Genomic DNA, 15,131 nt, shown 5'->3' with positions numbered 1-15,131 from the left:
CATGGTGGTGCAGTGGTTACAATGCGGTATTGAAGGGTAACTCAACCACTCACTGCCAGGAGTTCAATCCTGACTGGCTCAAGATTGACTCAGCCTTCCATCCTTTCAGTGTCATTAAAATGAGGACTCAGATTGTTGGGTGCAATATGCTGACTCTGTAAACCAGACTCTGTAAATTAGCACAGCGAAGAGGTATATAAGTCTTAGTGCTATTGCTATTCTTAATCATATTTATATAAACTGATTATGTTTTAGAGTTGCTATATTAAGAGAGGCAGCTCGAAATTTGTAGCCTTATCTATAGGCAAGCAAATTGGGATGGAGCGACATTTGTTTTAATTTCCTCAGGAGGGGAGAAAAATTCTCCAATAGAACGGAGAGGACCATTTATCTACAGCATGTTTCTCAATCACAGAACGTTTAAGATGAGTGGATGTCATCTCCCAAAGTTCCCTAGCCAGCCACGCTTAATATTACTTACCTACTGCCACCAGTAGCCTCCCACCGTCCAGTATGATCCCACAGAGTTGGCCTCTTCAGGGTGCCGTCGGCCAGACAGTGTCGGCTGGTGACCCCCAGGGGGAGACCCTTCTCTGTGGGAGTGCCTTCCCTCTGGAATGAGCTGCCCCCAGAGCTTTGCATAATCCTTGACCTCCGGTCCTTCCGACGTGCCCTAAAAAGTTGGCTTTTCCAGCAAGCCGGCCTGGCCTGTTAATTTTATCTCATTTTTTAAATGTATTGTCCTATAAATTGGGTTTGTTTTTTGGATATGTATTTAATTTCTTTTTAACTTTTGGGATGTATGTTTTTAATGTTGTACGCCGCCCTGAGTCCTTTGGGAGAAGAGCGGCATATAAATCCCAAAAAACAAACAAACAAAACAAACAATATTAACATCTAAAAGTTCCTGAGGTTGAGAAAATCCAGTCTAAACTTCCTTTCATTTTAAGAAGTTTGAAAAGAAATGAGCCATTACCCTTCCCAGGATAATGTGTCCGTAGGAAGGACACAATCTCAGTTGTAGCAGAGCTCTTTTTAACTTCTCTTCTGTTAAAACACCCTTCTCTTCTTTGTCAGGTCTGAAAAAGAAACACCCGCTAGTGAAACCACACCAACAACTGAGTGAGTAGTAGAGCCTCTTAAGGATTGTTATTTAACATATGCTTTTTCCTCCAAGATATTTCCTAGGAATTTTACAATTTTAAATTTTAAATTGACAATTTTAGATGCAGCAGAATTTTTTTTAACTTCTATTCTCTTAAAATGTTTTTTTTCTGTTCTTTGTCAGGCCAAAAAAAGAGACCCCCAGTGAAACTGCCCCAACAACTGAGTGAGTAGTAAAGTCCCTCAAGGATTGTTATTTAGCTTATAACCTTTTTCCTTCAAGATATTTCCTGGGAATTTTACAATTTTAAATTGACAGCTAAAATGACAATTTCAGATGCAGCAGAATTTTTAAAAACTTCTATTCTCTTAAAATGTTTTTTTCTGTTCTTTGTTAGGCCAGAAAAAGAGACTCCCAGTGAAACTGCCCCAACGACTGAGTGAGTAGTAGACTCCCTCAAGGATTGTTATTTAGGTTATAACCTTTTTCCTCCAAGATATTTCCCAGGAATTTTACTATTTTAAATTGACAGCTAAAATGACAATTTTAGATGCAGCAGAATTTTTAAAAACTTCTATTCTCTTAAAATGTTTTTTTTTCTGTTCTTTCTCAGGTCAGAAAAAGAGACGCCCAGTGAAACCGCACCGACTGAGTGAGTAGTAGAGTCCCTCAAGGATTGTTATTTAAGTTATAATCTTTTTCCTCCAAGATATTTCCTGGCAATGGAAGGAGACAATCTTAGCTGAAGCAGAATTCTTTTTAGCGTCTATGTTTGTTTGTTCTTTGTCAGGTCAGAAAAAGAGACGCCCGCTAGTGAAGACATTCCAAAGACTGAGTGAGTACTACAGTCTGTCAAGGGCTGTTCTTTAATTTAGAGCTTTTTTCCTCCAAGTTATTTCTAAGTAATGTGTTTGTTTAAAACATCTAATTTGTTCTGTTACTATTGCAGCTTCATTGTTATTAAAATCAACAACTTTACACCTAAAAGCCTTTGCATATATAAACTAAATATAAAATAAGCTGAATTGTAACACCCTAATTCCTCCTGTGTTGTAATAGTATGAAATAATCTGGAAAAATAAAGGGTCCAGTTTTGGTAGCTGAAGACATTTCAGATTCTAAGAGCATTCTGAATTAAAAAATTAAATTGGGGGAAGCAGAACTAGGAAGCAGAGGATGCCTCTTAGTTCTAGCACTCACTAACCTGGTTGAAACTACAAGGCAAAAAGCAGCATTCTTTCCAGACTGCCCCACTCCCCAAGCCCAAATGAGAGTTTGTAGCTGAGTTCAGCAAACTGCCCAAAACAATTTGCTGCTCAAATTTGAGCAGCAGAGAGTGCTTCCCTCCCAGGGAGGCTTATTGTATTATTCGGAGTATAAGATGCACCAGACTATAAGACACACCTAGGTTTTAGAGGAGGAAAACAAGGAAAAAAGTATTCTGAACCAAATGGTGTAGTAATATATTTAATAAAATACCAGCATAGCAGAATAATTTTTACAACCATGTATATTTTTTATAACCATGTATACTTTATACAACTCTTCAACTCTGGCATGTGCAAGTCTTAAAGCTGTCAAATAATAAGGCCCTTGCACCCTTAAACCTTTACAAAAAGAAAAACAAAACCTAGAGTGTTCAAACAACAGCTTTAAGACTTGTGGACTTCAACTCTCAGAATTCCTCCTCCAGTCATGTTGGCTCAGGAACTCTGGCATTGAAGAGTGCAAGTCTTAAAGCTGTCAAGTTACAAGACCCTTGCACCCCTAACCCTTTAGGAAAAAAACCCGAGGGGTCTTCAAACCTGACAGCTTTAAGACTTGTGGACTTCAACTCCCAGAATTCCTCCTCCAGTCATGTTGGCTCAGGAACTCTGGCATTGAAGTGTGCAAGTCTTAAAGCTATTAAGTTACAGGACCCTTGCATCCTTAACCCTTTAAAACCCTCCCCCCAAAAATTAAAACTTTATTTTTTAAAGCATTTTGCACCTAGGGAAAGTTGGAACAAGGCACACCAGCCACGTACCACCTCCACTGACTTTGAAGTTTTCTCTTGCACTGCCAAAACCTGTTACCGCTCTTCACCTGCAATCACCCCTTCAACCTCCCACCTGTGGAGGATGTGCGGTAGCCCTCCTGGAGGGGCAGCCGAGAGAAACTTACCCCCCCCCCCAAAAAAATAGTGCATAAGCTAAGGAAACTGAGAGGGGAGAGTGGAGCTGCTCTTTTTTTCACGGGGCAGAAAGGGGCAAGGCGGACTCAGATGCCATCCGAGGACAGCCCTCGGAGGCATCGCTTCTCAGCCCAAAACAACGTGGCAGTGAGGAAGGAGTCTCTGGTGGCTGTAGCAGCAACAGAAGCAGTGGCGGCTGGAGCACAATCCCAGCAGCCAACTCTGGCTCTCCTTTCCCCGAGCATGCCCCATTGCTGCTAGCACTGCTTTTGGTGAATATGGCTCGGCAGCAGGCTCTTGCCATCGTTGCTGTTCTCTGGCGTCGGTGGCAGCACGAGCAGCAGCAATGGCAAGATCCCCACCATCCAGCCGCAACCACAACGGGACATACTCGGGGAAGGGAGAGCCAGCTAGAGCTGGCTACCTGGCATTGTGCTCCAGCCACAACTGCCGCTTCTGCTCCCGCTGTAGCCAACGAAGACTCCTTCCTTGCCGCCCCTTTGTTTCGGACCAAGAAGCAACGCCTGCAAGGACTGTCCCCGGATGGCACCTGAGACGGCCTCGCTTCCTTCTGCCCCATGGAAAAAAGACTAGCTCCACTCTTACGCTCTTCCCATTGACGCTGCTTGGCTTGAAACATGAAGATCATGGAGGAAAGTGTTTTCAGTCCGAGCAGCAACAGCAGGGAGAGTGCACACCTCCTGAGCTGCAGGAAGCGGCTTGTTAGGGTGTGAATTCCACCTTGAATTATGGAAGTGTGGACCGTGGAATTTCCTTGTAGCATATTTTTAAAATAAGCGAAAATAAACCTGAGGCATGATCTAATAAAAAAACATTTTAATATAAAAGAAAGTAAAAATACAAACTTGCTAACTGAATTAATCACATCTTGGCAGAGCTCTGGGCCTACCTCCCTTGGCAGGTGAACAAAAGATCAGAAGAGAAAGTTAAGAAAGAATGTGTGAAAGTGCATGCGCAGTAAAACTTGTCAGATAAGAACTGTGGCATGCGCAATAAATCTCAGCACAGCTAGCAAACCAAATAAACTCAGTGACACGGCTGGCAGCAATACCCTCAGGGTGAAGACGTTGCGAGCAGAGAAAGCTCAACTACCTCAGGAACCGCCAAGCCCTTGCCACCCCTCTAACACCTGCTGCCCCTCCTCCCACTGCAGATGCACCTTCTCTTTTATCCTGGCCAGATCTGCCACCTGAAAGGTACGGCTCGTAGAGGAAAGAATTTTCAGGTGGCGGATCTGCTCACCGATTACAAAAATGGTGCATGCGGAAGGCGCTGCCACCGGAAATCTCTTTCCTTCATGGTCCTCACATTTCAGGTGGTGGCTCTGGTCAGGAGAAAAGAGAAGGTGCATCTGCAGTGGGAGGAGGCTCACCAGGTGTTAGAGGGTGACAAGCACTTGGCGGCTCCTGAGGGGGCCTTCAAAAGGCTTTCAATGCAATTCCCTGGGTTGCTTCGGGAATTAGACTCCACGTGGAAGTGAGGATCTCTGCTGCCTGAAACAACCCGAAAATGTGATGCGTGTACCAGGTGGGCGGGGCTACATTCAGAGTATAAGACACACCAAGATTTTCACTCTCTTTTTGGGGAAAAAAGGTGCATCTTAAACTCTGAAAAATGCGGTACTTTATTTTGGTGCACATTAAGGAAGGTTTTATGAAATCTTCTCACTCTCTTTAGTGTAAGTAAATGGAGCTGATGATGCGGCAAAACTGATTTGTTTGCTGGTACAATAGGGATGAAAAAGTGCCTTGCACAATGCCTTTGTGGATTGACCTCTTCTGCCATAAATCCATTTACCTGCAAATTCTGTTCCAACCTGACTGGTACTTAGATAAAAGAAGGCTTAAATATGGGATTGACTGTCCTCTAAGCCCAACAGAAGAGACCACAATGTGAGATGATGAAAGAGAGCCTTCTTACTAATAAAATAAAATAAAATCCTCATGACTGAATTTGGAGAGATAAAGAAAAGCAAGTCATAAGCAGTAGTATCTGGAAGGAAAGGACTAAAATGGTAGCTCTAGTGTGTGAGGAACCCATACAAAAAGCAAGCTTACATACAAGCGATAACTGCAACACAGGCAGTTCTTGAGGCTCCTAGAGTGGCCCATGTTACATCTCTGCTCTAAGAGCTGCCCTGGTTGCTGGCTTGCTTCTGGGTGCAATTCAAAGAGTTGGTTATTGCCCTTAAAGCCCTGCATGGCATAGGTCCAGGCTATTTGAGGAACAGTCTCTCCACATTGAGGCTGGCCCACTCCACTCACGTCAGCAGAGGAGGCAATCTTCAGGCTCCTCCAGTCAAGGAATTGTGGCTGCCGGGGTCCAGGAGAAGGACCTTCTCTGCTGTGGTCCTGCCCATTGGGACAGCTTACCCTTGAGGTGAGATCGTCTCCCACCCTTCTGACCTTCCATAAGGTTAGCCCTGAAGACCTGACCCTGCCAGATGGCTTGGGGCCCCAACAAGAGACAGCATCACACTGGAGGTGGCTGGTGAATTAAGAGGCAGTCCCTCCCTCCCCACTGAGCATCCCTCTCCCTCCTTCCCTATCTTTTTATTATCTTTCATTTATTAACTTTATCTTTGATTATAGCCATTTTTGTAATCTTAGAAATATTTATCCTTTAAGCTGTAAGCCTCCCAGGGTTGCTTAGGAAGAAGATGGGTGCCAATTAAATGGAATAAATAAACAGTTAAATAAGGGCAAGCTGACCAGGTGAGGATAAAATATTCACCTGCTGCAATAACAATACTTACATTCTGCTTTTATTTTTTCTTTTAACCAGGGCGTCAGAAGCAGAAGAAGAAGCTTCCAAAAAAGCGTAAGTAGCTTCAGTGGGCAAGTCAGGAGTAGTTCTCTTTAAGAATTTTTGAAGTGATTCAGAATGCATCATGGGATATTTAATGTGTAAAACATCTCATAATCTCATCATTTTATTTCACTGTTCAACAGTAGAAAGACAAAGTTCTAGTAGGAAATAGGAAAAGGAAGGAGCAAAACTAGAAAAGAGCAATAACTTTTTACCTTTTCCCGTTCTGGAGTACCAAACCCCTATTACGAAAGGGAGCAGATGCTCCTTTCAGTGTATATTCCTTGTATGTTTCTGTTGCATACATGTGGATGTAATTTCCAATCATTTTTCTATCTATCTGATTCTAACAGATTGGAGGCTTTTTCAGTTTTGCTTTCTATTTGTATTTAAATTGGATCCTATATTCCTATAGCGGATCCTATATTTGAAGAATAGTCAGAAACCTACTGCTCACCTTACGGCTTCACTTCTCCCTTTCCCTATCCTCACCATAGATAGAAAGTGATGCTGCCAGACCCAAAGAATCTATTGTGAGGAAAGTATATGGGTGATAACAGAAGCCTTTTCTCTCAGAGCAACTGGCTATGAGAGGGTTGTTGAAATGCAGCTCTGAAATACTGAAATTCTTGCTCTTTATAAAAAATAATGGCATCTCAATATATGGATATTTCTTTAGAAGCACCTGAGAATAAGGGTACTGGATCAATTATTATAATAATAGCTTGACAAAAGTTGAAGAGACTGATTAGAAAAATATGTAATTTTATAACCACATTGTAATATCTTTTATTTCTTTTATATCTACAGAAGTTCAGGAGGAGAGGAAGAGGAAGAGGAAGAAGGCTAATCCTACTTATATAGAACATTGTTTATTGCTATATATTTTACTATTAAATTGTATTTTTATTGCTATCCGTATCCTGAGGCTTTAAAACATTTCGGAATAGCTATTCTCCCATCTGGCGCAACAGCAATTGGGTTGGGCCAAGGTTCTTATTACTCACAGCCCTGTTGGCTACAATGATAAAATCTATATAGGTTTCCTGGTGCCAGAATGATGTTTTACAAATGTGTAGATCATTCACATGAAATTTCTGTAGCGGCAGGATTACCCTCATATGTACCGTATTTTTCGGAGTATAAGACGCACCAAGGTTTTGAAGAGGCATTTTTTTAAAAAAGTAGGTAGGTAGATAGAGGGATAGAGAGGGAGAGAAAGAGAGAGAAATACAATAAGTAGGAAGGAAGAGAGAGAGAGAGTGTGTGTAGGTAGGTAGATAGGTAGGTAGAGGGATAGAGAGAGAAATAGAAAGAGAGAGAGAAATACAGTAGATAGGTAGGGAGAGAGAGAGTAGTTAGGTAGAGGGTAGATAAAGGGAGATAGATAGATAGATAGATAGATAGATAGATAGATAGATAGATAGATAGATATAGATATAGATATAGATTAGATAGATAGATAGATAGATAGATAGATAGATAGATGATAGATAGATAGATAGATAGATAGATAGATAGATAGATAGATAGATAGATAGATAGATAGATGATAGATATACAGTTGATAGGTAGGGAGAGAGAGAGAGAATTTGGTAGGTAGGTAGATAAAGGGATAGAGAGAGAGGGAAAAAAAAGAGAGAGAGAGAGAGAGAAATACAGTAGGTAGGTAGGGAGGGAGGGAGAGAGTAGGTAGGTAGGTAGGTAGGTAGATAAGGGGAGAGAGAGAGAAATAGAGATAGATAGATAAATACAGTAGGTAGGGAGGGAGAGAGAGAGAGAGTAGTTAGGTAGGTAGATAAAGGGATAGAGAGAGAGAGAAATGCAGTAGATAGGTAGATGTTTCTGCTGGCATAGCACTTGATAAATGTAATTCTCATCAATCAGTTAAAGAGCTTTCCAAAAGGGGGAAAAAAAAGTTTTGCACTCTGCCAATCTCCCAAAAACCCCACATTTTTCGTGAAAACGGGCCCGTTTTTTTTCAAAAAATTGCATGCATAGCCTTATGGAAGCTTATTGAGTGCTGCTGGGGGGTGGGGGGGCAAAAAACAACCCGATATTTACTCATTTCTGCCCTCCCCAGCCCCCAGGAGCTCTTTGAAAGCCTTTATAAGGCTATGCATGGGCATTTTGGTGAAGGGGCGGGGCTTCAGGAGGCAAAAAATGCTGTATTCAGTGTATAAGACGCACCCAGATTTTAAGCCTCTTTTTTGAGGAAAAAAGGTGTGTCTTATACTCTCAAGAATACGGTATGTATTCATTTATTTATTGCATCTCTATAAAATGTTCAGTAATGTTTCCAGGTTACCAAATGCAGAATAAGTATCAGGTGTTTTTAGATCTGTAACACACACACGTGCACACACACGCGCGCACACACACACAAACACACTAGCAGGAAGTGAAATAAGACTCACAATGTGACTAAGAATCCAGAACACTTACAATACAAAATGAAAATGTAACAGATGTTAAAAAGACTGAGGAACAAAACATTATTCACTTGATGGCAAAATAAAAAATTAGCTGCATAAGACTGTTCTCCTTTGCAAGGAAAACATTCAATTTTCCTCACTTCACTCGTCAGGAGCAAAAAAATAAAAGAGCTTTTGAAAAAGCTTTCATGGTTCAAACTGAGAGATGTGAGAATATTAACTCTTTCTAAAGTCTTGGTCCCAAGCCAAAGGAGCACTAGATGTTGCGCCCAAAAACATCCTGTGCAGCTAATAAATCATTGGAATAGCATGGAAAATTTCTCAGTCTTCAAAAATCTTGCAGCATTATTTGGCCCACTGAAATTTTAAGACACTTTGAAGACAATGCACTGTGGAAGATGACCACAGCAGGATGAAGGGTAGACAGGTTGTCACCTGCAAGAAAAGTGGCAACCAGCTTATCAGCCAAAACTGATGAAAAATCTTTATTTCTTGTCCCAGAGAATGCTCAGGTTTTTAGGGGCAACCTTGGATCAGGAAGCTATCCAATAACCACATTCAGAATTGGATGACTATTTTAAACATACCAGTATTGAAGTTAACTATGGTTAGTTTCAAGTTTCCTAATCATTTTATTCTATCCATTACCACATCATTCTTTATGTTTGTTGAGAAAAAAAATAAACTCAAAGTCATCTACTCTTTGTGGTACTTCTGGATCTCTCTCATCCACAGATTGATTGAAACATCAAAGTTGACATGGAAAAAAGAAGGAAATCCTTAATGGGACTCTGCTACTACCACTATTAGAAACTAGTCATTCAAACAATAATATAATTAGTTCAAGCCTCACCTCCGGCAAGTGGTGGGATTCAAATAATTTAACAACCAGTTCTATGCCCTAATGATCAGCTGGGTAGGCAGGGCTTGGTGGTCATGTGACTGGGTGGGCATGGCCAAATCAATGTCACTCATGTTGATGGGTGCTTTGCCTTAGCTGTTACAATGTAATAAGGGTTAACTAGAGAAAGAGTTTCTGTAAGCAGGGCAATAAAGATTAGGCTAGAAACAACACCAGAATGTTTCCTTCCTGCCTTCTTACAGGATTAGCCCTGTAAAGTGGAAAAAAACCAAAATGAGATTTCTTTCAATAACTGGTTATCCTGAATAGATGTGAACTGGCTGAATCCTACCACTGTCTCCAGCATACAATTTATATAGCCTCTCCAGAAAAGTAGAAGGTTTGATGGTATCAAAAGCTCCAATAAAAATAAAAGCGGAATCTTATTTGTTCCTGAGGTGTTGCTGTTCTTCTTTTAAAAATAGAGCTATTGATCAAAAGTCACATGCTAATGCAGGGTGTCTGCCTTGCTATCTGGGTTTATAGTATGATAAACAAATATTCTTGCAGCTATGGGAAAATTATTGTGTTTATAGTAGAAGCCGCAAAGTGAAGTCATCTTGTTATTTTTACACTCTCAAGTGGCAGATGAAGAAAATAAACATGATTGAGAGATTATCAACTACAATTATAATAAATGAAGCATATTAAAAAGGAAGGAGAAGAGGCAGTATTTACATAGTAAAGGTTTTGGGGAAGTGGCAAATGTCCAGTAGATATCTAAGAACCACGTCTGTAAATGTGTGAGAGATATCAGGAGAGGCACCATTTCAGTTGAGGTAGAAGTGGAAGGTTGCAGCAGAAAATCCGAGGAATCTGATTTGATGGCAACTCTTGAGGAAGGTTGGCAAGTCCTTGTCTGAGTACCTGGGGTTATTTCTATTGCTGGGCCATCAACCTTTTCAAGGGAACAACAGAGCCAGGACACACCAGTTTTAAGAAATGGAACCTCGAGACAGTAAGTCTAATTGAAGATGAAAGATTGAAGTTTGATGCCTTTTAATCAGTGTTGACCTCTGGAGATGGTCTGGAGAAGTCCCTGAAATTTTCTTGGAAAGATTTGTGAAATGAGTTTGGGGCTTTGAGAGGTTTTAAAATAAACAAACAGAAAACAACAATGTTGATTAAGAATATATCTTCTCGGGAGGCTTCTGGTTGATATTGTGGTGATATCAGGCATAGGGAACGGGTCTCTGCATTCCCTATGCCCGTGATGGCATGCGCGCGCTGGCCAGCTGAGTTCACCTTTTTAAAAGCTATTTTTCGCCTTCCCTAGGCTCCAGAGGCTTTATCGGAGCCTGGGGAGGGCGAAAAGAGCCTCCCCCGCCCCCCCGGAGGCTTCAGGGACCATCCCTGAAGCCTTCGGAACACTTAAAACCACCCTCCAAGCAAACCGGAACGCTCGGAGGGTCGTTTTAAGCGCTCCGAAGGCATCAGGGAAGCCTATAAAGCCCCTGGAGCCTGGGGAGGGCAAAAAAATGTAAAAATGGGGGGGGGGTCGCGCGTTATGCACGCATGCACACTGGGGGGGGGTCATGCATTGCATTATGGGTGCGGCATGACCGCCCTCGACCCCACTGCACTCCCCCCATTTGTGGCACGCGAGCCAAAAAAGGTTCGCCATCACTGCCCTATGCTGACCTGCTGCTGGTGGGCTCTGAGAGGAGCCATAACCACCCTGCAGAGGTGGTGAAGCAAAGATGGGTGCCCTGTGAGCTTAAAGAGCTCTGGGCACTCCTGTCTGGCCTGGGACTCTTTATCCTGGCAAGGAAAAGAGACAGCCTAAAGATGGCTGTCACAAAGCTGGGACAACTAAAGAATAACAACTAAGAGTGGTGCTGGAGCAAATTACCCTATTTTTGGAGTATAAGATGCACCTTTTTCCTCTCTAAAAGAGGGTGAAAACTTGGATGCATCATATACACTAAATGTAGCCCCACCTAACCACTATCTCCTACCCTTTGGCTCCTGCCCAGGGGTGAAATCCAGCAGGTTCTGACAGGTTCTGGAGAACCAGTAGCGGAAATTTTGAGTAGTTCAGAGAACCAGCAAATGCCACCTATGGCTGGCCCCAGAATGGAGATTTTGCAGTATCCTTCCTCTGCCACATCCACTAAGCTACACCCACCAAGCCACACCAGGCCCATCAAACCACACTCACAGAATCAGTAGTAAAATTATTTGAATTTCAACACTGCCTCTGCCTCCTAGTAATTTACCTCCTTGCAGCAAATGGGGGAAATGGGGCTTGTGGAGGCTGCAATAGGCTATAGCAATCCTTGCAGCCTGAAACAGCTGATGATCGGGAGGCACACTTAAACTGAAACTTGATGTTTGCTCCAGGAGGCAAATTTCTGGGAGGCAGAAGCAGATTTTTTTTTCTTGTGCTAATCAGGCTGTTTGCTGTTTGCTGGAAGAAGGTAAGTCAATAACTATAAATGCCTATAGAATGTTCAAATTATTAGACTTATTTTTTAAAGACTGCTTTATTATTGTTCTAGAAAACGTAACAAAATGAAGAAGCTTTTTAAAATAAATGCTTGATCGGAGGAGGCCCAATGCTATCTTCTTTTAAATTGCAGGGAATAACTACACTTCCAGAAAGCACATCAATTTTAACAGCATCTGTACAAGTATAGTTTGAAATGTAATATTACAAACAGTGTATATTGTCTGTACTGTTTGTTGTTTGTTGCAAGGAGGCAAATTGCTGAGAGGCAGAAACAGATTTTTTTCTCTTGTTTTCCTCTCCAAAAGCTAGGTGTGTCTTATACTTCGGAGCATGTTATACTCTGAAAAATATGGTAGGTGAACAGTGACTGGAACTGGGGGAGAGGATTCCTCTTTGCCCTAGATTTAATCCCAAGAAACAATTTAGAACTATTTGCTCAGAACTATTTCTTTTTTTAATTAAAGAATTTAATAATTTTTACAAATATTTCCCCTTCCCTCTCTCCACCCCAACCCTCCCCCTCCTCCAACCCTCCCCCCCAACCTCCAAGAGCAAAATACAGGGTATAAACATTTAACAATCATAAACTAACATAGGCTAACTAACTATAGCATCCTACCTCCTCTTGTACTTTAACTCCCCTTTTATTAAACTAACTTTAGATAAATTGTAACATTCCTTGTTCATTCATAAGCTAATTGGAATTTCTTAGTCCGATATTTATTTTGAATGTAGTCAATCCATCTTTTCCATTCCAGCTTCTATTTCTCATCTGAATAATCCTTCAAATATGCTGAGATTTTGGCCATCTCTGCTAAGTTTACTACTTTTAACGTCCATTCTTGAATAGTAGGCAGTTCTTCCTTCTTCCAGTACTGCGCCACCAGCAATCTTGCTGCCGTTATTAAGTTCAAAATCAAATTAGTCTCTATAGATGTACAAGAACAGCTGGGGAGTGAACTTTATCCTCTTGTTAAGAATATTTTGAATAATCCACCATATTTTTATCCAAAATGCTTTAACTTTTTTACAAGTCCACCATACATGATAATGCGTAGCGTCAACACAATCACATCTCCAACATTTAGATTGTAAATTCGGATACATACAAGCTAACTTTTTGGGATCTAAATGCCATCTATAGAACATCTTATATATATTCTCTCTCAAGTTTTGAGCTTGCGCAAATTTTACATTTCTTACCAAAATCTTTTCCCATGTTTCCATCAATATTGGTTCTTCAAAGTTTTGTGCCCATTTTATCATGCAATCTTTAACTAACTCAGTTTCCGAGTCTATTTCTATCAGTGTATTATACAACCTTTTTATACGCATTTGACTCTGGTCCCTAATTTGTTTTACCAAATTATCCTCATTTTGTATGATACCAATTTTCTGCTCTTTTTTACATCTAGCCTGTAACTGTCCATACTGAAACCAGGTTTGAATTACCCTTTCCTCTCTTAATACATTCAAGGGTTTTAGCTGTGGTACACCTCTTTCTATGTTAAGAAGCTCTTTATATGTAATTATGTCCTGTTTTTGTTCTATACTTATATTCTCTATCGCATGTCTGGGTACTACCCACATAGGTATCTTATCTTTTAACTTGTATTGATATTTTTTCCAGACATGCAGTAGAGCATTCCTTAATATATGGCTTTTAAAAATCTTGTCCACCTTGTCATATATTAAATAAGCATGCCAACCATATACTAAATCATATCCCTCAATATTCAATATTCTATCCTCTGTTAAATTAATCCAATCACTAATTGTTGATAAAACTACTGCTTCATAATATAATTTTAAGTTGGGCATTTTCAGACCTCCTCTCTCACGTATATCTTGCATTGTTTTAAGTTTTATTCTCGGTTTCTTCCCTGCCCAAACAAAATTATTAATACCTTTCTGCCATTCTTCCAAATTTGCATCTTTTTTGACTATTAGTATCATTTGAAAAAGAAATAAAAACTTAGGCCAAACGTTCATTTTTACTGCTGCTATCCTTCCCAGTAAAGACAATTGTAATTTTTTCCATTTATTCATCTCGGTCTGTATTTCATACCATAATGGTTCATAATTACACTAATATAATTTCCCATTTGAGGTTGTGATATGAACTCCTAGATATTTAATCTTTTTAACTATCTCACATCCTGTTACTCTTTCCAATTCTTCTTTTTGATTTATACTCATATTTTTAACTATCATCTTTGTTTTCTCTAAATTTATTTTAAACCCGGATACTTGACCATATTGATTGATTATGTTCATTAAACCTATAGCTGATTTCCCCGGTTGGGTTAGAGTTACAACCAAGTCATCCGCGAATGCTCGTACTCTGTATTCATGGTGCCTTCCCTGTAATCGTCTGAGTCACGTATTCTATTCAGCGATAATTCCAAAGTTAAAATAAACAATAATGGAGACAGGGGACATCCCTGTCTTGTTCCTTTTTTTATTTTAAAAGGTTCTGTTAGACTACCATTAACTATAATTTGTGCTGTTTGTTTCTGGTATATTGCATTAATAGATTGTGTAAAATACTCTCCAAACTGCATCTTTTGTATTATTTTCATTAAAAACTGCCAATCCACTCGAGCAAATTCTTTCTCTGCATCCAAGAATATAAGCACTGCAGGGATTTGGTTATTCTTCTCCAAATACTCCAATATATTAACAATTTGTCTTACATTACTTTTCATTTGTCTCCCATGTATAAAACCAGATTGATCATTGTGAATCATTTGTTGTATAACAGACATCGACCTATTTGCTAGTATTTTAGCAAAAATTTTATAATCTGTATTAAGTAGGGATATAGGCCTATAGTTCTTTGGCTGATTGTGATCTTGATCTTCTTTCAAAATCAGGGAAATAAAGGCTGTTCTCCAAGATGGTGGTACCCCTCCTCCCAGTTGTATTTTATTAAATAGTTCCTTAAGAGGTTCTACCATTTCTAGTTGTAAATTTTTGTAATAAGCCGCCATCAGTCCATCTGTGCCAGGGGCCTTACCAACTTTTAACTGCTTAATTACCAGGAGAATTTCCTCCATGGAAATTGGTTGATTCAATCTTTCCCTTTGCCCATCTGTAACTATGGGGATATTCTCTTTCTCCAAATATCTATCTATATTTAAACCTTGTATTTTATCCCCAGCATACAGTCTCGTATAAAATTCTAAAAAAAAAATTATATCCTGTCATAAACCTCTTTACCTTTGTACTCTGTT

At 40.2% G+C, this 15,131-nt stretch overlaps 1 protein-coding gene across 1 annotated transcript in view; it reads left to right on the top strand.

The window, feature by feature from the left end:
• The window catches only part of LOC309382044 (uncharacterized protein), a 196,657-nt gene that overhangs the window by 100,739 nt on the left and 80,787 nt on the right, over positions 1 to 15,131 (top strand). The window contains exons 7-8 of the mRNA XM_081933497.1: positions 1,503 to 1,544; positions 1,896 to 1,940. Of these exons, the coding sequence (XP_081789623.1) occupies positions 1,503 to 1,544; positions 1,896 to 1,940 (87 nt within the window). The remainder of the gene's footprint in view (positions 1 to 1,502; positions 1,545 to 1,895; positions 1,941 to 15,131) is intronic.

This window comes from Natrix helvetica, assembly GCF_964273705.1.
Source record: "Natrix helvetica genome assembly, chromosome: Z".
NCBI lineage: Eukaryota > Metazoa > Chordata > Lepidosauria > Squamata > Natricidae > Natrix > Natrix helvetica.
The sequence above is the reverse complement of the archived record's forward strand: the minus strand, read 5'-3'. Positions and strand labels throughout refer to the sequence as shown.